General features: G+C 33.5%; 1 protein-coding gene across 1 annotated transcript in view; it reads right to left on the bottom strand.

Annotated features, from left to right (window-relative positions):
- Dpyd (dihydropyrimidine dehydrogenase) overlaps nt 1-27538 on the bottom strand; it is an 810982-nt gene that overhangs the window by 381505 nt on the left and 401939 nt on the right. Inside the window, 1 exon segment of the mRNA XM_047549961.1 lies at nt 18010-18225. Within this exon segment, the coding sequence (XP_047405917.1) occupies nt 18010-18225 (216 nt within the window).

The following is a 27538-nucleotide window of genomic DNA, read 5'->3' as shown; positions in this document are numbered from 1 at the left end:
TAGACAGATCTACTTGATATTTCTTTTATGTAAACTTTCATCACTTACAAGAAATAAAAGTTTTTATATTATTTCTATGAGGAATAAAGTGAAAAATTGAGTGAATGAAAATGGACAGTGGCTGGAGTTACAACACTGACCTCTATCTGATTTTTCTCCCTCAGGAGATATATCGTTAAATAAGCAATTTCAGTGTTTAGCTTTGTATTCTTTTGGTAGATTCACTTTTCTGCTATCCTGCATAATTTCTTTATAAAATCTTCTAAGACTTTGTAACCTAAAACTCCAAATGGAATAAATATGATTTTCTACATTCCCAAAATAAATAATATTTAAATTTTACCTCTAATTTTATATCTATGACTTAATATTTTAAGATTCTGCTGTAAAAGTTGAAAACACCTTTTATATTAAAACACTGAACATTTTCATTTACCCTGGTTATATAAGACTAATGCTAATTCAAAGATGTTTCAGAGAGTACATAATGTTTCCTAAAATCACATACTGAAATTCTTGACATTCTCCTTTGAACAACAGTGGAAACAAAAACATACATATTTGTCCAATCACATGCAGACATAATTTTCTTTGACAATGAAGTAGCAAAAAATTTGGTACTATACTTCAATTAAGGCTTTCTTAACTTTTAGAAATCTAGCTTTGAAATGCTTAATAGTTTTTCATGTTTTATTAACACAGAAGGGCAAATCAATCCAAGATTCATGATGCACTTGTGACCCTTTGTTTCAACTGCAACCTAATGTTCTATTCAAAATCTTATTTTGAAATCTGCAAAATATGGTGGAGCCTGAGTGGCAAATGGTAATAGAAGCAATCATTTGCATTCAGATCTTTTCTGAAGAGGCAATGTGCGTATATCTAACTTCGTCCATTAAAAACTGATATTCTTCAATGGATTCATTTAATTCACTTTATGGAGTAAATTTTTATGTTTGAATTTGAGCCATAAACGACTTTTTGAAATGTAAAGTTAAATTCCCAGCTATACAGAACAATAAAAACAAAATTACTTCTATATCTTTTATTTTTAAAGTGCTCAAATTTCTTTCATAGTTCATCTAACACCACTTGCATTCATTCAGAAATGAAACCCACTTAATTAGGTATTGAAATATTCTGTTCCTACATTTTATTAAATTATAAGCCAAAGCCAGTTGCATGGTAAATTGTAAAAATGGTAAAATTAAACACTTCTTATTACAGATATAATTTGTATTTATTTGAGATATTATCCAAACATATCTGTACTATGTGTAATATTTTAAGGTTCATGGTGATAGAGAGATTAATAATTAATGAGTTCAAAGTTCTTATTTAAATGTCTTCTAATCAGTCATATTTGTTATCTTCTCAAATATTCATAAGAGGTATTTTTTCCTTAAATGCGTGGGATTATTCTATTTTATTTTTGCACAAGAATGCCAAATAACACATGTTAAAAGGAAGAACTGTAAAATCACACAATGTGTAGATTCATATAATGTGAGATAGTGTATCAGAGGTAATGCATAGCAAGCAAGCAGCACATTTCACATCCTGATGCACTTTTTGAGCCTTCTTTTACTCACGTGTAATTTGGGCTTCAGATGTATTTCTCAATTGCTCACTGCAGAATAGCTGCAGAACTGAAACAAAACCTTCAGTATAAAAATGACAACCCTTTTGTTTCCACTAAATCCGTATTCTGTCATGCACTGGCAGGGAGCTTCCCATTCCTGTTCTCTGCCAGTCCTTACCAGTTTGCCAATTATACAAGCTGCTTCCCCAGACATCAGACACAAATTCCACAAGACTGCTGTGCAAGCGTACCCTAATTAACCATCAGCTTAATTAGACAATTTACTGTGTAATTAGCAGGCAATTAGTCAACACCTCTCAGATCTTATTGACTGCTGTGACAGCCTTTCCGTCTTTGCACATTCCCACATTCCAATACACAACAGCGACTGTGTTTCTAGCACTCTTAAACCCCTTACGACATGGTTCTGGATGGAGAAGTGGGTAATATTATATAACAAAGGAAAAAATCAATATGGAGCCTGTCCAATTATTGAACTGTTTACAAACATCTTTTATTTAATACCAAAAGTCCAATATCATAGATACTTTAGTACCTGCTTCAAAAATGGCTTTGGAGCCCACTTCTTAATATGTTCTATTTCATGTTTTAATGTAAAACACTTTAAATTACATTTACTATGGATTATTCCCCATAATTGGGTATGCCTACAGTAATTTGAGCAAACTTTCTGATCTGTGTATAGGAGATCTACTCGATTAAATTTCACTAATTTTAATAGCAGTTACAGATATAAATCCCTCACACACTGGTGGAATGTGCTCTTGGATAAGGAACCGTTCTCTAGTTTTCTCTCAATCAAGTATGAAAAGGTTTAGAAACCAGGAATCACAACCTGGTGTTTGAACACTTACATTAACACTGGTTAATTTTACATGAAAAAGCATTTTTTAAAAAGCTGTTCTCTGAACCCATGGATATGTCAAGTAACACCCACAGCTCTTTGCAGAGCAATTTCTGATTCTTATAAAATACTATGTGTTTTCTGGGGATTTCACGATGGGTAACTAATGAGATCCCAACAGTTATAAGGAAGAACGATACTTTATCTTTTTTTCTTTCTTAAACAAAGAGGATGAGTTTTATTGAATAATTTAGAAGTCATAAAATCTTCCTTTAATGAAAAACAAAAAGTAATTTGACTACTCCTTCACAGTTTAAATGGTTAATTATCATCTACACTTTCTGATATCTGATAAGCATCAATAACTACAAACCACTTATGACAACAGAGTTATTCCTGCATTATTTAACTTTTCCCTTTGCAACATTGTCCTCTTTCTTCTTTTTGCATATCGGGGTCTAAAATTTTCAGACATGGAAAACAGTGAGAGGTCACAAGTTGAAGGAACTTAGAAAAGGCCATTGTGACTGTAGATTAATTAGTACGAAATAAAGAAAAGTTGGGGTGAGGTTCAAGGGATAGAAACTCTGTGGTAAAAATGATTTGTATAACAATTCAGGATTTTATTTCAAGCACTATGGGAAAGTATGGTATGCTTACAGCAAAAAAGGGCATGATCTAAGTTGTATGAGACCATTCTAGCTGCCAGTAGAGCTGCAATGGAGGACCAGAATGGAGACCAGGAGGCTGGTATGGTACTGAGTGAGAAATAGGGGGGCTTTGATGTGGGCAATACAAGCAGAGATGAGAAATTACTTTCTATAAGATTACATAACTATTAATGATTTAGTCTGTCATAGAGATTACAGTAACATTAAATTTTTCATTGATATGGTCATCTATATGCTGTAAATCATTTGTACCTCTTTATTTTAAAAAATCAATCTAAGCCTCACCAGAATACTACAAGAAAAGCAAAAAAAAAAAAAAAATCTGGTCTGATTTTACAAGTGAACACACTGAAGTTTAGAGAAGTTAAGTAATTAGACAGTCACATTACTTAAAAGGGGGTGATACTTTCTTCAAATCAAAGAGACCATTGTAATACTTCAAAAATGACTACTACAGAATTTACAATGAAAAACACAATTTAAAATTTAAGAGTATATTTTACCCTTCCAGCTGTCTGCATGCAAGTTCTCTTTTTATTTTATAAAACTTAACAAGAGAGTGTTAAGTATTAAGCGTTTCATTTACTTCTGGTTCCCTGTTGTGTATATAACTACACTTTTTTCATATTGATCAATAAAGGATTTCAAAACTTAATGCCAATATTTTTATTTCCCCATTTAAAAACTATATACAATGAAGTGTTTGCCTATCTTATGCTGAGTACTATAGAAAATCCAAACACAGTAGAGGTCTCTTATCCACAGTTTCACTTTCTGTGTTTCCAGTTGCCCATGTTCATTCATTGCTAAAAACATTAAATTTCTAGAAATAAATGATTCATAAATTTTCTTCTTTCTCTTATGTTTTGTTATCGGGGACTGAACCCAGGGACACTTAACCACTTAGCCACATCTCCAGTCCTTTCTTGTTTTGAAAAATGTTTTTATTTTGAGACAGGGTCTCACTATGTTGTTTAGGGCCTTGCTAAGTTGCTAAGGCTGGCTTTGAACTTGACATCTTCCTGCCTCAGTCTCCCAAACTGCTGGGATTACAGGTATGTACCACTGCACTCAGTATAAGTTTTCGATTACATACCATTCTGAGTAGTATGATGAATTTCATGCCATTCTGCTTTATCCTGCCAGTATAAAAATCATCCCTTTGTTCAGAGTATCCATGCTATATATATTACACCTCTCCATTAGTTACTTAGTAGCCATCTGGAATATAAGATTGACTGTTATGGTATCTTGGTGCTTAAGTTCAAGTAACCTTTATGTAGAAATCTAACCCCACATCACAATGCCTATGTCATTTACTCCACTTATCTCATTATGCATGCACTGTATCATCTCACATTGTCACAAATAGAAAACCAGTACAGTACAATAAGATGTTTCAAGAGGGAACAAGACCACATTCATTTAACTTTTATTGCATTATTATTTAAATCGTTCTGTTATTTTTACTTATTTATTTATTTTTGGTACTGGAATTTGAACCAGGGGCACTTAATCACTGAGACACATCCCCAGTCCCATTGTTTTGTATTTTATTAGACAAGTTCTCACTGAGTTGCTTAGGGTCTCTCTAAGTTGCTGAGGCTGGCTTTGAACTCTCAATCTTTCTATCTCAGCCTCCTGAGTCTCTGGGATTACATGTGTGCACCACCGTGCCCAGCTGCTCTGTTATTAATAGTTATTGTTGTTAATCTGATACTATGCTTAATTTGTAAATTCAATTCTATTTTAGGTATCCATGTATAGGGTGAAAACACAGTATGTTTAGGGTTTAATATTATCTGCAGTTTTAGGCATCCACTGGGGGTCTTAGAACATATCCCCCACAGATGAGGGAAGACTACCATAGCCTTATAGCACAGAATTCCAACCACCAGGAACACAAGGAAGAAATGGACCCTGCTGCTATGCTGTGAAACCTGTCTTGCATTTGTGCTACAACTGTGCTTTTCATGGCTCAGCCAATGACTGAATAGGGCAAAAATATTAAACAGCCATCCCTGAGAGACACAAAGGCTCCTCAATGGCTTTGATCAAGTTTTCTTAGACTGTAAGATATTCTTGAATGCCTACCTCAAACCTTCCATCTTTATTTTCTTTACTCAGTCAGACTTATATTGTTATTTTATGGCTCTCACATAAATGTAGTACAATAAGATGTACTCACCCCCTCCATATTTTATCCAATAGGAATTTCATCTAATAAATACATATTTAGTTTCATCTTGGCAACTTTTTCTTGAAAGATTTAAGCTAAACCTGCTGCCATATTAAAAAAATTACATGATGCACACAATATCTAGAAAAAAAGACTTTGTATGAGAGAATTCTTATGAAATGTAAGGTTTTTAATAATGCCCTTTCATATAATTAATGTTATTTATAATTAAAAGTTGACCCAGATATTAAAAGGGTATAAGATTGTACATTTTGGCTGAGATCTTAAGGGATACCGAAATAAGTTACTGAAATAAATTTTACCATTGCAGTAACATAAGGGTGGATGACTAAAACTTGCTCAAGAACTTCTACACCCTTTGTAATAATAAGGATACAAAAAGTTAAGATCATTAGTGATTAATGAAAAGATTTCTTTGGAGTGTGCTCATGGTGTGTTCTGAGTCTCTCTGCCATCCCAAGCCCCAAGTCAGGATTTAAAGAGATTCCTCAGAACGCTTCATATGTATGCCCTGCAGCTTTTCTTCTCTCCTTTGGAGAGGTGGCTCTCAGTGTACAGTGTCCTGGTCTGCTTGATATATCCAAGAGATGAGGTGTCACTTGACTGCTGCTAGAAGATGAGCTCAAAGAAATGTACTTTTATGACAACGAGACTGCATTCTAGGATTTGGCAGGACAAAAGAAATGTAAGATTTTCTCTGGTAAAAGGCCTATATAAAATAAGATGCTGTGAGGTCTCAAGCTCGATGATAGGGAAAAGCAAACAAATCTCAGCAGAGGAAATTTAGAGTACTCAGTGTGCTTCCAGGAGTGGTGCAGGAAGTTAGCCAAGACCAAAGAAAGACTCCAAAGAACCACAGGGGAATTCCCAAGGGATGGGAAGTAATTTTGAAGAATGTTTGAAAGATGGGTCAGTCTAAAAAAATGCCTGTCTACTTAAGAATAGTAGAGATGTACGAAATTATATTTATCAAGAAAGATAACAGAATGAGACAAACATCAATACCCTATATACATGTATTATACAGACGGTGTGACCAGAGAAATGAAAGTTGTACTCCATTTGTGTACAGAGAATCAAAAAAATATAGAAATACTTTTTCATGTGTTAGTAAAATTTATCAGTTTGATTTCCATATTACTGCTGAACACGGAAGTGTTCAGTCAGTAGTGCTATGAACCTCTTCGTTAGCAAGGCCTGAAGGTCACAGAACTTCACTTCCAGAGGCTTATATGAGGCAATAAAAAATAAGTAAACTTTTAAAGAATCATTTCCATCTTGTATCAATTTAGTAAAACTCTATAAAAATTCAGAATGTAGAGAAACAGCAATGGTTAACACAGTCACAGAGGACGTGTTGTCAGTGACCTTTTAATATTAGAAGAGCAAGAGATGCCTTCTTATGATTGAAGAGTGGTACAACCAAGGTAGAGATGATATAAACATAAACCTGGTAATTAAAGCTGTTTTATCAGAAAAGAGTTCGAAGGAAGGGAGAACTGAAAGTTGTTAAAACAGTGAATGGAGATGTGTTGTGATCAACAAAGGCTTCCAAGTTGAATTATGCAAATCCTCTATTTAAAACTTCTTCATAGTCCTTCTTATCTACACAATCACATTGAAATTCCTAGCTAACAGTAAGTCCCTATTGTCTCTACAACTGCTTATGCCATTTTATGACATACTATGCTGAATTTTAAGTATGCCTGGCACCCTCATGACAGATATTCATGTGCTACCTCTTCTCTCCAGGATAAAGACATAAGTCAAATGTGAAGTTAATTTTCTTATTAAAAAAAAGGAGGGGGAGTCAAGACGGGATACTGCTTATTAAGCAACATTTCAGTCCAAAAATTCTGTTGACTTATGTTAACATCATAGTACACATACTTTCTGAGCTAGAGTTTAGGTTCTTTATAGCAAAGAATAACACACACACACACACAATCCAAGTCAGTGACTACGAAATGTGTGAGTGAATGAAATTTTTATTTAAAAGTACATAAAGGAAATTAGTAAAAGATTTCAGAGTATTGAGTTTAGTGATATACTTTAACATGACACTTTACTTAATGACATTTTAAGGGAAATTTTATCATTAATAGAGGGTGAACTTGGCAGAAGAGAAGCTAGAAACCATTCCAAACATAGGAGATATTGTGGGCAAACACACAATGAATAAGCAGAGCATAATGCAAAGGGCAGTGGGCTGAGCTAAAGAGAAAGAAGCAGAGGAGGATGTAGGGTAAGAAAAAAACCAGTGGGTGTCTTACAGGGCAGTTGACTGACTCTAAAATATCAGTAACTTCCTTGAGCTAATGATATCTTGTTTTTTTTTTTTATAGCATCTTATTGCAGAAATAGCGGCAACTGAATATGAATCACATTGCAAGTTCTATAAGAAAAAGAAGTATAAAGAGAACTACAATTGTACTAAAAATTGACTAAATCTTATAACAAAATAGCCACTATAGGTATATCCTTAATAAAAAAAGTTGACAGTGGGGTAATCATGGTTTTATCAAGTATTGTTTTTAAGAAGGATTAAGAATATTCCTACATAGCAATGACTAGAATCTTGTTAAAAAGCAATAAAGAAAATATGAAGGCAAGGAAAGTATTATGGAATTCAATCCATCTTAATTTCAAACAAAGATTGCTTCATCTACATATACTCAGAATATGTAGACTTTTAACTAGTCAAATTTAAAATCTGCAAAAGAATTATGTGAAACAGCATAAGGACAAATCACTTTCTCAAACAGCAGGACTACACTTTAAGAAAATTTCCATTAGTAATAATTATGATAATTTCCATTAATTTTTTAAAAAAAGATAAGATTGGGTGTGGTGATGTAGCTCTATAATCCCAGTTACTCAGGAGACAGAGGCAGGAGATCATAAGTTCAAGGACAACCTGGGCACTTTAGCAAGATCCTATCTCAAAACAAAATAAAATGGCTGGATCATGTAGCAATGTAGTTCAGTGGTAGAGTACTGCTGGGTTTACTCTCAGTCTGGAAAGAGAGAGAGAAAAAGAGGAAGAAAGCAAGCAAGCTGACTGAATAAGAGGTATTTTCCATTACAAGGTAGGTTTGTCTACTAGCTAACCTGAATCAAAATTATACACATCTATTTTTATTATTAAAAAGTCTATTTGAATCTTACCTTGTCCTCTCTATCAAAATGATTAACTAATTAACAAGCGTGAAATCACAGCCTGAAACAGAGAAGAATTGAGGATGTAATTATATTGGAAAATTGATTAGTCTACTTCATAGTCAACTAGCCCAAATTTGAAATAAAGTATAAAAAATTATTTGGAACAATTTGAATAATTTTAACCATGTCCATGCTTAAAAATATCACTTTGGCTACTATTAAATAATTTTATTTAGTATTAGAAATATATTCATTAACTTGTGCTTGCAAACATCTTAATTTATATTTTCCATTTAATGAACTAAGTCTAGCAAACATCATGTTACTGGCAAGAAAGATTAAGTTAGAACTTTGGGGAGAGACATTTGTGCTTTTATTAGATTCTCCCTTAAAAGATTTAGCTTCAATACTGAAGACACACCCAGGTGAGTGAGTGTGCAAGAACACACATACAAAAGCACACACACACACATTCTTTTGTTGTTAAGGAGATGTAACATCATAGAAGAGCCAGGTAAACAATAGTAAACACTGGAGACAACCTACCACAAAACTAGTACATGTGAACTGTAGCATTTTGACAAATTCATCCTTTATCATTTAAGTCAATTTTATAAATTTCAATAATGGAAGCCAAAATAATAATCAAAGAACCTAGCTAAGTTGTGAACTCCTAGTACAATGAAAACCATTTTCTAGTATGTTAAAAGATTCCAAGGTTAGTTTACATTGAATCTCTTTAAATGATTATAACTACTTAATTTTTGTTAATGCACAATTATATATCAGGTGAACAATATTATACAGTAAAGAGAAATTAATTATGTACAAAATCTGAAGCTAGAATGACAGCAATAAAAACAACACAATGAACTATTATTCATGTATTATTTCATAGAACTTCATGATGAGGTAATAGAAATTATTGATAATAATAGAATAAATCAGTTTGACTTAATGTTCTAAAAATATCCAGATCTTTATTTCTAATAAAGACTTCCAAAATCAGTTACTGAAGTAAGTGTGCTGTCTTATAATCCAAAGAAAATTAGTCACGCTCCAAAATATTACATAACATATTTATGAAACTTTCAGCTTTAAGTATTATTTTTATCATTTATTGTCCTGAAAATGTTATTCCTCAATTTTCATCTGGTTGATAGGTGCTAGCAATTTGTGCAATTTGTGCAAATGCAGGCACATCTCCCTCTCAATTAAGATAATGTGGATTGAAACAACTTTCTTGAAATCCACATGGGAGAACAGACAACCTACATGGTAAAAAGTCTGCAAACCTTATTATGGGAAGGAAAACAGGACTATTTAGAAAGGAAAAAAGAAAAGGCTTATGGATAGCGCAAGAGAGCTGTCTCCAAGAAACTGAAGAGCTGTCATGTGGAATTGTAGTCCAAATTAGAATCCTGTAATTATCCATTCATCTAACAAGTATGCCTTGAGTCCTTCCTGTCTGCCAGACCTTGTTCTTGGCACTGGTCATGCAATAGTGAGCAAGGAAGACAATATTCCTCTTCTTACAGAGGGCTAAAACAGAAAACAAACATCCAAACAAATAAATGATCAAGAGTTTGATCATTTTATACAGCAATAAGTACAGTGAGGGAAAAACCACCAGTGTAATGTGGCACAAAAGACTGAGTTTTGAATGGTAAGCAAAGGCTTCTCCAAGGAGGCAATTTTGATCTGAGAAAGGAATGAGATGCAAAAACTGGTCATATAAAGATCTGAGGGCAGAACATTCCAGCAAAAGTAACCACTCAAAATAGTCCTAAAGAGTAGAAGCTGCCATGTTGGAAAACTAGAAAGAAGGCCAGTGTGACTGGAGAAGGATAGCATAGGGAATTGGTATTGAAAGACTGTGGATTCTCAAAGATGGTAAATTAAAATGTTCTCTTTCTTACTGAAGCTTCTACGTAATTTGTATTTCTCAATAGAAATATAAGCATAGCCAGGTGCTGCACTCTCAGCTGGAGGAGAGCCCTTGGTGTCCTTAATCCACTTAACTCTGCGTCTCCTGCAGAACACTGATGCAAACTACCTTCATTTGGATGAAGTGACCAGGTTCTGAAAGGATAAATTATGAAGAATCCTACAATAGTGGAGAAATCTGGGACTTGTATCAAAGAGATCTTGTTCCAAATCTTGATGTGGTGGGTTTCAGCCTTTTAATGGGAGGAGCCATTGCCATGCTCTTTCATTCTGATCTGGCCGTAGGACTTGCCCTAGCAATAGGACACAATGAAAACTGTATTGTGTGTCTTCTAAGCTTCAGCCTCAAAACCACTTGCAGTTTCTCCTCTTGCCTTTTGGAACCAGTACCACTACCTTGTGAACAAGCCCAGTAGAGCGACTTTGAAGATGAGACCGTATGGAGATAAAGGCCTTACCATGCCAACTGAGGACTCAGACTGCGAATGAAGGTCCAGTCACCAGCCCACCACCAAGCAGTCTGTCAACTGACTGAAAATACATGAGTGACAACTAGTAACACCAGGGAAGCAAAGGCAAGCCAATCCGGCTGAGCCCTGACAGCATTGCCAAACTATAGAAACGGAGCAGATAATTTATTGCCATTTTGAACCACTAAATCATAGGGTGGTATGATATGTAATAATAGAGAAATGATACAGAAATATTTATGCTTGCTAGAATAGTAAATTTTAAAAATGTGTAGTATTGTCTTTGAGATTGTAAGTTAGGAAGAAGCTTGAAAAACCAAGAGTAGGTTATTAGTAAATGCTGGGAAAATGTAGGACAAACTGTTAGGAGAGGATTAAAATGTCAGAAGAAAATTTTTATTGGGGACTGGGAAAAGAACAGCTATGTTATATGGTGATAGAACATTTGCCAAAATCATTGTTGGGTATAATTTGGAAAATAGAAAATGTACTTAACGCATTTATGGATATGACAAAGGAAATCGCTGGACAGAAAGCTGAGTGTCAGTGAAGTGTTTGTAACCAAGTATAATAAAGTACTGTATGAGAGAAAAGAACTAAAGGAGGATATATTTAATTTGCTAAGCAAAACTTAGACCAAGTCAAAAGGGCCCAATGCTGACTGAGCTAGAAAGTAAAGCTATTCTTTATAATTTGTCTCTCTAGTTGGAAAAAGATTTTCAAAGGAAAGTACCTTAGAGTAAATATTACATCAAGAATATTTTAGTAAGACTGTTGCAACTTTAGAATGGTTCGAGGCAGGTCCTAGAAGAATTTTAGGTAGAAAATAGGAATTCTAAAATTCTTAAGGACTTAGTCCCACAGCAGCAATATACATCCAAACTTGAAAGAATCTGTTTTAAAGATAATTACGAATGTGGCATAGTCAGTCATTAATAGATTTTTTTTTTAATTTATAGAATTTTATGGTGACATCACCATGAGTGAGGACTAAAACAACTGAAAATGAAGAGAGGATTGGGGGCCTTAACCTTCTTTTCAGGGGTAAGAACATGCTGAGAGAATGACTCAGCTGCCAACATGGGCCATCACTGGCCATTTGATGAGTGTGGGGGTGAACCTCAGAATCGGCAGCCTCGAGGGCAGAGCCAATAGTAGGTAGGAACAATAAATTAAGGAGTCACTACCAGGGAGCAGAACTGGATCCTAAACAGAAACTTCCCCCATTCCTGGAGTTCAGAGACCTGAAACAAGTGCCAAGCTATTTCAAAATTGCTATGGACATGTGAATACTATGTATCTCCCATTTCTCCCATTTCTAATGAGAGTTGTGTGCTTGGCTTGACCATGGTGTTTTATGTTGGAAGTATGGGGAACAAATAACTTGTTTCAAAGTAACTTCAGATGCATTGGGACCCATTGCCGTCACAAGGTCACGGATGTTGAGCCTAATGCCATTAATCAGGGTATTTTAGTGTCTTAGAAAGTGGTGGATGCACTTTTGCTTGTCGGAAGGATGTGAATTATTATTAGTACGGGACAAGTTAAGACTGTTTGGAAAGGAGGCTGCAATCTGTATTCCTTTTAAGATATAATTTGTGATTCTTATCATCAATAAGTGGATGGTGTTTACCTATTCTTGAATATAAACTGATTTTTTGACTAGCTTTGATCAAAAGAATATGGTGGGAGCAACAGTGTGTGCTTTGGAGTTCTCATCTCAATAGGTCTTACAGTTTCTACTCTTGTGTCCTGAGAACACTGCTACCTTGTGAACAAGTCCAAACTAGCCTCCTTTATAATGAGACACCATAAGGCAAGAGAGTCAATGAAGAGACAAAGAGAGGCTCAGCAATTACAACAATTCCACCTGAGGCTCTAGACTCCTTACAACATTTTGCCAGTCCCCAGGCATCCGCCAGAGGACTGCAAATGCAGTCAAACCCTGCAGACACAATATGAGGCAGAAGAATTGTCCACATGAGTTCAGCCCAAATTGTCAACATATATGATTGTGAGCAAAGAGATAGTTGTCCTTTAAGTCCTGGGCAATTTATTTAGCTTTCTCAGCTTATTACTTCATCCGAAAACAAAGCAATAACTAGCTTACAGGGATTTTGTAGGAAAATTATGAAAGATATTTAGTCTGTGCATTCTAAGCACTGGATAAATGGTAGTGAATAATAACTAGGGCAACCATAACAACATATACTATTAAACAATATGTCCACAATAGTGATCTAGAAGCAACTTTGGATAGAGACTAGAGTCTTCCAGGCCAAAGTTCTTTTCTGTACATGATACTACCTGTCCATAATTGTTAGCCTTTCTTTACGGTATTTATTTACTTGGAGGCAGGCACTGTGTTTTAAAATCAATTTATTTGTATTAAGTCACACTAATTTATTCCATAATATTTCAGAGAGCAGAACTATACATAAAACATGGATGCAAATTATGAGAAGGCTGATCTGGGGTCAACAAAAAGAATACATTTCTAAAATAGATCTTTCCATAGCTATCAAAGGCTGCATGGCCTTAAAGATGTAGGGTATTTCCTGTCACTAGAAGTGACCAAGAGCAGGTTACATTTCTTCTGTGATGGCTGATGCAGGAGCTTACATAACAGGGCCAGATAATTTTTATGTCTTTTCCTAATATGTGATTCTTATTCTGTTTTCCAAATAATCCTCTGCATTTTAAAGGCTATTCAACAACCTGAGTCTTCAAGTATAATCCATGCATGTAAAAATTTCACTGACATTTTCATTTTTTAGACTGATGTATATGTATATGTACTATAGAAACAACATAGGATATGAAAAATTTTAAATTGGCCTTTTCACCTTTGATTTAGATCAATATTCAGAACAGTCAATTGTTTTATGTGTTAACTATCTGTTCATATGGCTGGGGAAAAAACTCAATATGTTGGTGCTAAAAATCTATTTATTCATTTATTAATTCATTTATCCAATGAATATTCAAGAAATATTTATCAAACCCTTACTATAAACTAGGCATTGTTCTGTGTAGTATAAGGTTTTACTGAAACAGTTACAGTCAAAACCTTGAATCCACAGAAATAATGAAGAGTCTTAAATATTTTTGGCTTTTAGTTTTCAGTACTTTATGTATTAGAGGCCCATTTTACCTTTACCTATTTATGTAATCATCTAATGCTTATTACAATGATATATGTTCATTCAAGACTTTCTTAATAAAAATTTCAAGTTTAATGTATAAGTGCATTTGCAGTAGAGAACATGTAGCTCTCAGGACAAAATTTACAGACATGATTAATAAAAACAATATGTTTTGATCCATGTCCTATCAATACAATGTGAACAGAGGTCATGGGATTATTTTATGTGAAGTCCAAACCATTTCTAATACTCCTAGTTAAAAAGAGCACTTCTCTGTTTTGTCATGATAATTTAGCTCTAATTAAGCTTGACAGGTTGATTTCTCTCCCATCTTTTTAATTTAAGCTTGAACCCAGTATATATTTATGTAATATAATTTTGTTTTAAATATCATTTCATCATTCTTTAAAAAAACATAAATAATAGAATATCAAGAAAAGCAATCTAGTTATTTTGGGACATTTTTAGACTGATTTGGAAAGGAACAATATAGTTAATAAAAGCCATCTTTGGTGTTATTTAACACAAAAGCAAACACAGATCTTTTTATATTTGACATTAAAAGTCTGATCATTTGCCTCCCAAAAGAAAGCACATACAGTTTTTATACAGACTGCACAGTAAAGAATAATAATATTTCTGTTTACTGAGATATCAACTGGCATTTCACTGTAAGTCAATGGTCTATCGTTGCTACAGCGTATTAGACCTCAATCTGGCATCTACAAATGTCAAGAGTATAAAAAAAAATAGGATGAAAATCAAAAGCATGTTCTGAACTCCCACAAAAAAAAAAAAAATGGGAAACAAAGTTCACCTAAACGTATTTGCTGCAGAAATCAGTGCAATATTCAGCTGTCAATCTAGAAAAACAAGGGAACCACACTGTCAGTAGGACAGGATAATAAAATTTCCAGCAGATGTTCAGGCAGGGCTCTAATTTTTTACTGAACTCCCTTGGTAAGCGTTTAATTTCTTTATCATATGCAGGCTCGGCAAATTGTACTTCATCAAAACTGTATTGTGAAATATTAATATTTCATATGATAACAAAACTCTATAGACTAACCTTTGTCATATGAAGAGCATCCAAATTTCAAATGTCAAGATTCTGAATTTTAATACATTTTAAATAGATTCTTGAATTGCCATAATAAATTATAATAGGAATAATCTCAATTGGTATACTACAATGGCACACAAATGTATACAGTATATATAATGCTTTAATAGATGTCTTTGATAAAAGTCTGTAGGAATAAAAAACAAAAGGGTGTATGCTACAACATTTCATCAATAAGAACGCAAAGAAGTTCATAAGACATAATTATACATTCACAACAGTTTTAATCACTAATCGGGGACAATATAAGAAAACCAAATGTAGTTCTTTATGAGGCAAATGGGAATTCTGCATACTTATGTATAGGAAGTGATCTTTTTTGAAAATGACATTAAATAAATGCAAGGTGGCATCATTATTTTTGTCATTTAAAATCAGAAAAATGCGTTTAAAATAGTCTTTGCAAGTTATTTTTTGTGCTCTCTATCAAAAGAAGTAAAGTAGGGATTCTGAAAAGCCCCCCATCATTACGTTTCACGTGCCAAATTTAATTTGCATTTGTTCATAACTCCCCTTTTGAACCAACATCACAGACTTTTGAATTAATAGATTAAATTTAAATTGGAGATTTAGAAGGAAGTTAGCTTCCAAATTTATTTCTGTTGGTGATCCTAATAAAGGCAAGTGCTCAGGTTACTGAAAGACACAGCATCACTAATCAATGCATGTCACCAACAGAGGAAAGACTGGTGTTTCTGATTAATCAGAATTCAATTTCTGCAAGCAAAGAAAATCCAAAGCAAATGCCTTTTTGCCATAATTCTTCACTTATACCTGATTTCAGTTTTCACATATGTATTCTAAAATAGCATAACAAGTATAGCTATTCAATGCTATCTGAGACTGTTTTCCTCAATAGATTAAATATGTGATTACAGTTCTCCAGTAATTCTTAAAGGATGAATTGAAAAAAGACCCATAGACTATTAATATTCTAAAAGAATATGGTAAACAATTTATTCATGATATTCTAAAGTGGAATCCAGTTTAATTTGTTCATTTTTACACTTTGTTTATTGGAAGGCTTTCTAAATATTCAGTTGATTTATTAGAAAAAAATCCCACGTGCTATTTAAATATAAAAATCTTTAAGAAATATGTTTTTTCAGTACTGATTTGTCTAACTTTTAAAGATTCTCTGAATTTTCTTGACCACACTTATACAGAGCACCTTGTAAACCTGTCAGAAGAAGACAGCTGTAATGTTTTACCCATAATAATGCCAGCTATTGATCCTAGTAGGAGAAGAAAGAGGGATAGAATGTGCTTAATGGGGCATGTTTGTTCTCTATTATTTTCTTTGCCTAAGGATAAGGCTGATTTAAATAATGATACTCTTTTCTTAGTTGCTGGATTCACACATTCTTATACATTAATTATTACTAACTACCAGTTAGTACTAAATACATTGAGTGGCTTAGCAACTAAAATTTTATCAATAAATGATCTAAGAAATGTTAACTTCTGCTGCTCTCTTCTGATTTAAAACCATATAAGGATGTCACATTCCACTGCATAAATCATCATACTTTGAAAACATGCATGTATATGGTTTGTGTACCTCAGATAATCAGTCTCAATTTTAATATGTAGTTTATTTCCTACTAAGTATGTTCACTTTTGGTCTGGGTAGACTCATAATATCTCATGAAACTCAGGGTATCTATACTCAGGGTTCCTATATTCAAAAATCATGAAGAATCTTCTCACGAACACCAACAAATGATAGTGAGAGATTATTTTGACATTAACTAAATCCCAGAATTTTGTGCAAACCAAATCCATGGTCTCCCTAACGTCGTGTTGAAGCATATGTCCTCATTTACACACATCTAAAAATTGCAAAACAATAATGGCAAAAATTTTTTTTAAATAGAACGAGCACATAATCCAGCAATTCTAGCACTGTTTATATATCCAAAACAAATGAAATCAATATGTTCAAAACATCTGCAATTCCAAGTTCATTGCAGCACTATTCACAGCAATCAAGAAATGAGAACAACCTAAGTCCATCAGTTGAAGAACATTAAAAAAAAAAAAAAGGTGATACTATATACAATGGAATACTATTCAGCCAAAAAATGAATGAAATCCTATCATCTTCATTCATGCAATGACATGGGTGGTACTCGGGATCATTACATTAAGTGAAATAAGCTAGATATAGGAAAAACAAGTATTGCATGATTTCGTTCATATGTTGTAACTAAAAAAGTCAATCTCATAGAGATTGAGGGTAGAATGGTGGTTACCAGAGGCCGGAGAGTGTTGGAGAGAAGGAAGGATGGGGAGAGGCTGATTAATGGGTACTAAGCCACAGTTAGATAGAAGTTCTGGAGTACTATATTGCATAATAGAATGACCAAAGAAAACAATAATGTACTGTTCATTTAAAAAAATAAGAAGGGAAATTGAATGTTTTTAACATTAAGAAATGATAAATGTTTGAAGAGATAGATATGTTTAGACTGATTTAAACCTTACACAATATATACATATATCAAAACATCACATAGTAATCTATTAATACGTATAATTTCCATGTATGCATTTAAATAAACAAAAATGAGGAGTTTGTGATTAAGTGAAAAGTCACTTACATAATATGTATATTTTGATGCTTTCTAAACAATACAAAATAAGAAATATATAACACCCCTCCTTCCAAGGAATGGATAGAATGAAAGGAAGTTAAAGCCTGATGTGTGATGATGATAGGTCTTGTTAAATAGTTTAATAACTATGAGATTTTGGTCATTATATTTTCATTATGTATTATTTGTGCCTTAATTATAGTACATATCATACATTTAGGCATGACTTCAAAAATATATTCTTACCTTATCAAGAGAGAAAGTTTTGGTCAGGGCAAAAGCCCATCCAGCTTCAAAAGCTCTTCGAATCATTGCGGAGCTGGTAGCTGGGGTTGCGCTAGCAAGACCAAAAGGATTGATAAACTTTAATCCAGCCATCTCCACACTAATGTCCACCAGATCAATAGGAGTATAAAAGAGGGGTAGTTCAGGCTTGGCGGGAACTGAAGCTCCATATTGTGACTGCAGAAAACAAAGATTCAATAATTGCTATATTACATCTGAATTATCTGTGTAATTGTTTTATAAAAATCACTTCAACATAGCATTTGAATTCATATAGATTACATCAGTCGTTTACAATGATGAAAACTGGCCAAAAGTCAGTCAGCAATGAACCAAATTCATATGTAATTATCATCCTTTGCTAATTTAAAAAGCAGTATAGAGAGTATTAACAAATAAAAATCAATTAAACAAAAACACAACTCTATTTAAAACATACTGAGTTTCAAACACAAAAGAGAATAATTTTAGAATTTATCTCCCTGGTTCCATTAACCCAGCTTCTTTGTACTTAATTTATGAAAATGTCTCAGTGCTCAGAGATATGGGCAACAGAAAGTCAGGAGGCCTAAATTCAATTTCCAGTAATCTCACTACTGCTTATGTGATTTTAGGAAGCCACCTAACATGTCCCTGTGTTTTCTCCTCTATAGTTTTCAGTATAGCAGTAGGAATGCCAGCTGCCTAATTTCCTACCCCATGGGGATATTGGAAAATGCAGGAAATGATAAGCCAGAGGGAGACATCTAATTGGGAAAGTGTATAAAGTACTCACGTGAATTAGGGAAGTTTGTTTTTTCAGAAATCAAACAGGTACCAAACAATTTAAATCAAAGTCTTCAATTGGCACAAAAACTTCACATTCACTTTTGTTAAATGATCAAGTAATAAAGTTACCTTGCAGGATAATTGGAAAGATCTGCTGTAAAAACATATCTATATGGTACACTGAAGCATAGTAGGGGCTTAGGAAACATCGTCTCCTCTCTATTCGCTCCTCTCTTTCTATCCCTCCCCCTTCCTTTCTTGCTCTGTTTATCTCTGAAAGACAAATAATACTGGAAAATATAAAAAAGGATGAATTTTCTCAGCCAAAGCAGCTACTGAATGGACAGGGCTAGTTAATTCAAAAGTAGAACTTCTTTCTCTTGTGAATCATCACTCAAAAGAAAAGTTATTTGAGCAGAACTTTAATTTTATAGGAGTGTGTCTTGTGTAGATAAAGATTTCCATGACTTGCATAAAAATTACTTCTAGTCCTTCACCATTTATAATGCAAAGTAAAGTTCACTTAATATGTAAAGAGGCATCAAACTTGCCAATTGAAAGACTATTGTATTTCCAGTCTTGCAAAAAGATGCCTCATGGCATCCAGCCTTCAACTATGGCAGACACTTACAACCAGGGCTGTGCTGGGTTTCCAGGATATTGTTCTTTCTTTATTCCCCTCAGTCTTTTGTGAATGTGTGATGTGGTGTGTGTGTGTGTGTCTGTGTCTGTGTGCGCGCTCATGTGTGTGTCTAAGGATGGAACCCAAGACCTCCCAGATGCTAGGCAAGCGCTCCACCACTGAGGTACATCCCCAGCCCTAAAAGGCACATCTCTGAGTATTTGGTACATAATTTCTGAGTATTTGAACATAATTTCTCCTGCCCTCACACAGAATTGCAAAACCATTAAAAAAGGTTATAAACAAAGAAAATAGCTAGAATGTATAAAACAGGGAATTGGGGATTGGTAATTCATGGGGTGGGTATGTGTGTGTGCCTGTGTTTATGTAAGTATGTACAAGATGGATGTAGGAGACAATCACTCTTGGTTGATTTTTGTTTGTTGTTTTTGGTACTGGGGATTGAACCCAGGGTACCCTATCACTAAGCTTCTGAGGGTCTCAATTGCTGAGGATGGCCTCAATCTCCTACCTCGGGCTCCCCGAGAGGTGTTACAGGCATGTACCACCACATCTGGCAAAAAAATCACTCTTGATGGTTTTTTTTTTTTTTTTTTTTTAGCTTTGGGTAATCATAATTTAAAATGAATCAAGCAGGTTTTAGGTTAGACTAATGAGTAATTTCCTGACATGAGAGGAAGAGGTTAGGAGATACCGGGAAAATTTTAGAAACAACTTCCTTACATTCAGAATCTTAGAAACAGAAACAACATTGGGGACCTGGGTGTCTAATACCAATAGCAGAGATACATGTAATGAATGACACTGCTAGTTTTCCTCTCTTTTTATAGATATTTACTGAAATATGTAATCTCTTCAGTCTTATAGATGAATTTAGTTTGTTTAAAGTTGTAGCTATGTATGGCATTAGGCAACAGCAAGGACGTAGATACATGTCTAATATGTGCATTAGCTAATTTATGTAGTTTTAAATAAATAGATCATTGCCCTTAAATTCTTAAGAGTATAACCTTATTACTTAGAAAGGAAATGTTTTGGACAAGATTTTGCAAGATTTTCCTTAGCTTTGAAACAAAATAAAAACAAATGCAATACACCAAAGCACACAAGTAACAAAATGTAAACATACACAAACATACAAACGCCTTCACATGAGAAGTACAGCTTCTCATAAAATATACATTTTATTTATAAAATTGCTACTAATGTGCATTAGCAAATTATATAACCTAAAACTCCACTGTAACAGGCAATGCTTTCCCATACACAGGACTGTGTGTGGTTTTGGTTTCCTGGCTCTTTGTCACAATGTAGGGCTGCTCCCGCTCTGTAGTATGGCTCAGGCAACTCAGCATCTCCAACTTCTGTTCTCACCGCAGGCTAATTCTTCCCAAATCCCAAATGCAATCTCCAAATTGGGATTTCTTAGAAATTTCAAACCTTCAGAGGTGGACATTTGGCCCTACTTCCAAGTCAACTTTAAAATGTATCTCACATTTTTATCTTTCTAAAAAATGTGCATATGGGTTTTAAATTTCAGACAATACCATCTTTCCAGTCATCCAATTGTGTTAATAATTATACTGCAGATATAAAAACAAACAAAAAAACCAGATATCGACCATAGAGACTAGTTACATGAGAGTTTACCCTACAAGGGAATGTTTGCTAACATGACAAGAGGAAATGAAAGTATTGGCATGAGAGTTTTGTTATGTGTTAACTAAGACAAGTGTGAGGTAACACTATATGTGAATGTATAGATTTCAGTAAATATATACATGTAAGCATCTCTCTTCATCTGTCACCAAGGGTGCACATCAATATATTAACCAGAAATATCTCTCAGATGAAAAGTTTAGATGACTCATAACTTTAGAATTTTGCTTACTGTATTTTTCATGTTTTCAGAAATGAACACAGTTTACATGAAATATTAAAAAGTAGATTAAAATAATTGTTTAAACTCTTGTTTTATTGTCAATTTATAATTACATATATTTATGAGGTACAAAGTAAGGTTATGATTTATGAATATGATGTGGAATAATTAAATCAAGTTAGGGACATGCTCCTCACCTCATATACTGAACCTTTGTTTTGTGTGTGTGATAAGAACATTTGAAATTTACTATTAGCAGATCTGAAATGTACAATACTCTTAATTCTATCAACATGCTAGTACAATAGATCTCAAAAATACTCCTCCTGTCTGAGATCTGGTACACATTGATCATCATCTCCCCATTCTCTACCCCCTACCCTGTGTTAACTACCATTCTACTCCCTTTTCTGAGTTCAGTTGTTCTGGATTCCATGTATGAGAACATGCAGTATCTTTCTTTCTGTGTCAGACTTACTTCACTCCACACAGCACTGTCCAGTTTAATCCAAGTTTTCACTAATGACAGAATTAATTTCTTTTAAAGGATTAATGATATCCCAATGTGTGTGCACACCTTTGTTCATCAATCAGTGGAGGGACACGTAGGTCGATTGTATAACTTGCTTATCATGAATGGGACTTCTATGAACATAGGAGTATAGGCATCTCTTTGACATACTGATTTCAAATATTTGGAGTCAATACCTCAGAGTGGAATAGATAGATCACATAGAAATTCTATTTTTATTTTTTTGTTTTTTTTTTTAAGGAAACTCCATACATGGAGTTTTCCATCAGATGTGTTAATTTACATTTCCACCAACAATGTACAATGGTTCCCTTTACTCCATATCCTCAGCAATATTTGTCATCTTTTTGATAACAGTCAGTTGACAGGAATGTGATGACATCTCACTGTAGTTCTAATTTGCATTTCTCTAATGATAAGTGATAGTAATCCTTTTTTCATATATCCGTTGGCCATTTGTATGTCTTCCTTTGAGAAATGTCTATTAAGGTCCTATGTGTATTTTCTAATTATTTTTTTCTCTTGCTCTTGAGCTCTTTGACCTCCTTATATATTTTGGATATTAACCCCTTAATGGATATATAAGTTGCAAATATTTTCTCTCAATTCATAGGTTTACTTTGAATACTGCTGTTTCCTTTGCTATACTTCTAGAATCTTTTTATGTTGGCATAATCTCATTTGTCTATTTTTGTTTTTACTGAATGCTTTTGGGATCAAATTCAGAATATCTTTGCCCAGACCAATATCATGTGGTTTTCCCCTGTTTTCTTCCAGTAGTTTCACAGTTTCTGATCCCACATTTACGTCTTCAGTTCATTATGAATTGACTTTTATATATGGTGTGAGGTAAATATCCCTTTCTATTATTCTGCATGTGTGACTCTCCTTTCCAAATTGCATATTTCCTGAAAGTCATTTGACCATACATGTCTGGATTCATTTCTGGGTTCCCTAAACTGTTACTCTGGTAGATATGTCTTTTTTTTCTACCTATAGCTTACGATAATATTTGAAAAGAAGCAGTGATACTCTAAAACCCATCAAGTGAAGATCCAGGTAAAGAACCTGTTCCTTAGTGTCCTCCAAAGAAAGACCACTGTGAATTGGCATTTCAGTAACACTATTATTCCTAAAAGTTAAAAAAAAATATAGAACTTGAACAGCCAAAGAGATGATCTGTTTTAAAAGCTTTATCTTACAAGATAAAACTAAGGCCAAAGGAAGTTAAGTGGATAACTGTAAGTTACTCTGACAAAATCACAACAACATAGATATGTTTTTTGTATTATTGGCTGGTGGTTTTAAGTCATTCTTTAGAAATAAAATATATCAATCATTCTTCTTCAACCTCTTAGGTTGCTCAACATACACTTAGTGGAAAAAACAAAAAAACAAAACAAAACAAAACAAAAAGAAAATGAAAAGAATAGGATATAAAGTCATAAAGAACTGAAGTGAGGATGGTAAAAATGGCAGTTAAGGAAAATCTAGATGTCCAGCTCTTAAAGTATAAAAATAAGGAGTAACATTTCTATTTTAGAAGTCTTTGCCAGACATGTAAGACTTTGAAAATGAGAGAGATGTCTAAAGATCATTTTCTTTTATAGTTTGCTATTTTTCCCCTCAGGATTTTTTTTTTCTGGAGAGATTGAGTAAAGATTTTAGTCACTTAAAATATAACTCTAAAAATTAACTTGATGGCATAGATTATGAAAAGTCCCAAATTTATATAGGTTACAATTAAATTTTCCCATTTCATTTCCATCTTCAAATTTCTTCAAGGTCTTTCACTATCTTCAGAATAAAGAATTAACCACTTATATTATGTAATTCCAATTTTGATCTTGGTTCTTCACCCTCTACTATTTCTAATCTCTCTCCTACCATTTCTTATAATGCATATATTCTTATGCTTCAGTTTATTGAAGTACTTGCAATATTTTTAAAAATCATCAATTCATTAATGCATCTGTGTATCTAGACTCTTTCATGAAATATTATTTTCTACTTGATTTGAATGTTTTGAAATTTTCAATTAAGCCTTCCAGAGTCAGTTCAGCTGTCATTTCTGCTGGGAAACTTAAGCAGATCTGCATATGTAAAATCATTTCTGTTTCATACTCTTTATTTGTGTATCTATGTGTGTGGGTGTGTATATACATATATAGCTCCTGCTTAATTTAATTTCAGCACCTAGCATAAGACTTGGCAGAAAGAAGCTCAAAGTATTTGTTGAATGTATTAGACTAGAGACCTTGGAAACTTAGCCTCTTTTTCACATCAGTTTCCAGTAAGGTGATAATCAATCTAGAAGAAATAATCATTAACTTTATTCCAAATATGCAAAAGTCCATTATTCCATGATTCTAATGTAAGAATTCTCCAAAGAGCCATCTAGTGGGAATAGTCAGTAACTGCTCTGGGTTACGAAGTCACAGTGCTATGTAAATATATGCAATCTATAATTCAATCTCATAGTGACATAAAGATACACCAACCTCACAATTTTGCTAGGATCCTGCCTAAAATATAACATTTTTCTACACTCCTTGCCTTTTTACTTCTAGTTTATACTGGACATACCTTTGGTCATAAGCAACAGAAACTAGGCTCAGATGGTTATCATGAGGGTACAAAGCATGAAATTTAAGCAGGAATGTGGCTGGGTCTCCAGGAAAGGGTAGAAATTCCCAAGGAAAACCATGAGATCCAGCTCTCTTTTTTCTTATTTTCAAGCCTCCCCCATCCTACACAAGCATTATTTTTCTAAAATATGAATATTCTCAATATTGGAAAATAACCAATGTTTTTCATGATGGTTTGATTGAGTACACACACAAAGCACATATACACACATATTGAAAGAATCTTATCAAAAATATAAATCCATTCCTTTTTCTCTCCTCTACTTCTTTATCCATATTGGTTGATATTATATTGGTCCAGCCCATTCATTTTTTACTTTAAACACAAGAAACATCAGGAGAGTTTTAAAAATTCTGATGTGAATACCCAGTAGCCTTCAAACAGTGATTACATTACAATCTCTTGAGTGGGACTCAGACATTCTTAACAATCTCTTCAGGTAATCATATTGTACAGAGAAGGTGGAGAACCACTTCTCTGATCATAAGAATTCTCTGTCCAATTCCAAATTCTCAAGTGAGTGATGCGCACTTGGCCACAACCATGTTAGATGTCAACCTTATTCAGTTAAGTGGCTACTGAGGGTCTGTGCCTTGCACAAAACACTGTTTAAGCTGGACAGATATTCTTAAAGGTGCTCTCATGGAGCCCCCATCTGCTTATAAAGAATCATATCTGACAAGCATCAACAATTGTGTAAATGCCAAGGTCTACTGTAAAAATAGGACACTAAATATATCCTCCAAATCAAAGAGACACTTATCCAAGTAATACTTTATGCCAGAACCAGTGGTTGGTATTTTGCTTTTATTCCCTTTTTTAAAATTTCAACTCTTGAAAGCATACCTTATTCATTTACTAAAGATTAAGAAAGTGAGGTTCAAGAAAAGAACACAGCTTTCTACTTTTTCTAAAGTAAGCAATGAACAATTGGTGCATGAAGACCTGACTCAGATCTTATACCTACTACATTATATCAAGTTGTCTCTATCTTACATAAACATTATTTTTCTAAAATATTAATGTCCTCAAAACTAGAAACTAGCCTGAAAATTTTCCATGATGATTTGATTGAACACATACAGAGCACATACAAAAACACATTGAACAAATCTTATTAAAAATAAAAGGTGGGGGCTGGGGCTGTAGTTCAGAGGTAGAGCGCTCGCCTTGCATGTGCAAGGTACTAGGTTCTATCCTCAGCACCACACAAAAATAAAATAAAGATATTGTGTCCACCAAAACTAAAAAATATTAAAAAAATAAAATAAAAGGTGTATACTATTCAAATATTATTAATATAATCAATCATAATACCTTTAATTTGAGAATAGAAGTAAAAATGGTAGAGTCTTACGACATAAAAACTTCACATTTGAGCATTGTATTATCACTCTTCATCACTAGTTTATTTTACCTGGTTAGGTCATGGAATTTTAGCAGAGACATTTGCATATAAAATGGTTATGTTGTTGGGGTAAAGCAACTCACATTGTAATGGTATTTATCAATTGCACTTTTCCCTAATTTGATTTTTTAAAAAAAGTGACTCTTTTTTAAAAAAGAAAAGCACTACTGAAATGAAGACTATTGTTAGTATTATATTTGATTGAAGGTGAAGAAATCATCACCACTATGTTCCCTAAGATTTAACATCATCAAACAGCTTTCATCTGTATCTCTTGGGATACAGATGCTCTAGAAGCACACATCTGAGATTACTTTAAGGCACAGAATAAATAACACACGTAGCTACTTAGATTAATTCATAGGTGGATTAAGGCATTAATTAACTGTAGATCAGTTACTTCATTCTCATAGGAAACAACTACTGAGGGGAGAAAACTTACAAAGAAGAAATTAATTTGGATTAGCTACTTCCATGATGGAAAGGCTTAGGTCCAATGACCATAATTACAGCATACAATCAGATTTTATTTCTCCATTTTGAGAAATTACTATTTGTAATGAAAACCTTAGAAAAGATATGAGGCTACAGAAAATTTTCTTCAAAATAATGATCCCATTTTATTAACTTCTTTAAAGAATTCTATTCACTGTACCTTTCAAATGATGCTTATAAATTGGGCATAGAATAAGACTAGAAAATTAAATTACATTAATTCAAATCCAGGTTATCTTTTTCATTCTAAATAACTATCACCACCCAAACCAGCCAGTTATTAAAAAACTTAAGTAAGTTTTCTTGTAAGTAAGTTTTTCATGTAAGTTTCTTCCTCTTCAACAACATCAAAAAAATGATTACCTCCTTCGTTCTTCCTGTTTATCTTAAACTAAAAATCTACATTTTATTTTTGCTATCTCTTCTCTCTCATTTCCTATTTCTGTTCTGCCAGAAATCTAATGATTTCTGTCATTACCTCTAGGGACTATTTCTTATTGGTTACCCCATTTTCCTTGTCTGCTAATTAAATTCACTCTTTACTTTGTACCAGAGTAGCCCTTTAAAAACAAATTTGATATGCTCAAAACTGCATTAGTTTCTCATTGGAAGTTATTAATATTCAAATGCTTTATTTTACCCTATATGAACTAGTCCTATCTACCTACCTAAACTTATCTTATGGCACTTTGTGTAAATATACTTATCAAGTAAATATATATATATATATGTATATATATATATATATATGTATATATATATAAAACAAATACACAGATCACATAGCATGTGGTTTCCACCAAACTCTATATTTCACTGGATATTTATCTTCCTAGTATACTCTTTCTTATCCTTTTATTTCCATGTAAACTATTCTCTTACTGCCAAGTACCAGATTTTTTAGTAAACTAAAGTAGTACCAGTGAACCCAATAAATTGGTGAAATAGACTTTCTAAACCTTATGTATCCCTTGATCTAGAATGTTTTTGGCTTAATCAACTTTTCTACAATATTTATCAAGTGCTTACTCTATGGCAGGCATTGTGCCCAGATGTTAGGAAACAGCAATAAGCAAAATATATTTTCTTTCTTTAATTTTTTTTATTTATTAA

The sequence above is a fragment of the Sciurus carolinensis genome, chromosome 1 (genome assembly GCF_902686445.1).
Source record: "Sciurus carolinensis chromosome 1, mSciCar1.2, whole genome shotgun sequence".
NCBI lineage: Eukaryota > Metazoa > Chordata > Mammalia > Rodentia > Sciuridae > Sciurus > Sciurus carolinensis.
The sequence above is the reverse complement of the archived record's forward strand: the minus strand, read 5'-3'. Positions and strand labels throughout refer to the sequence as shown.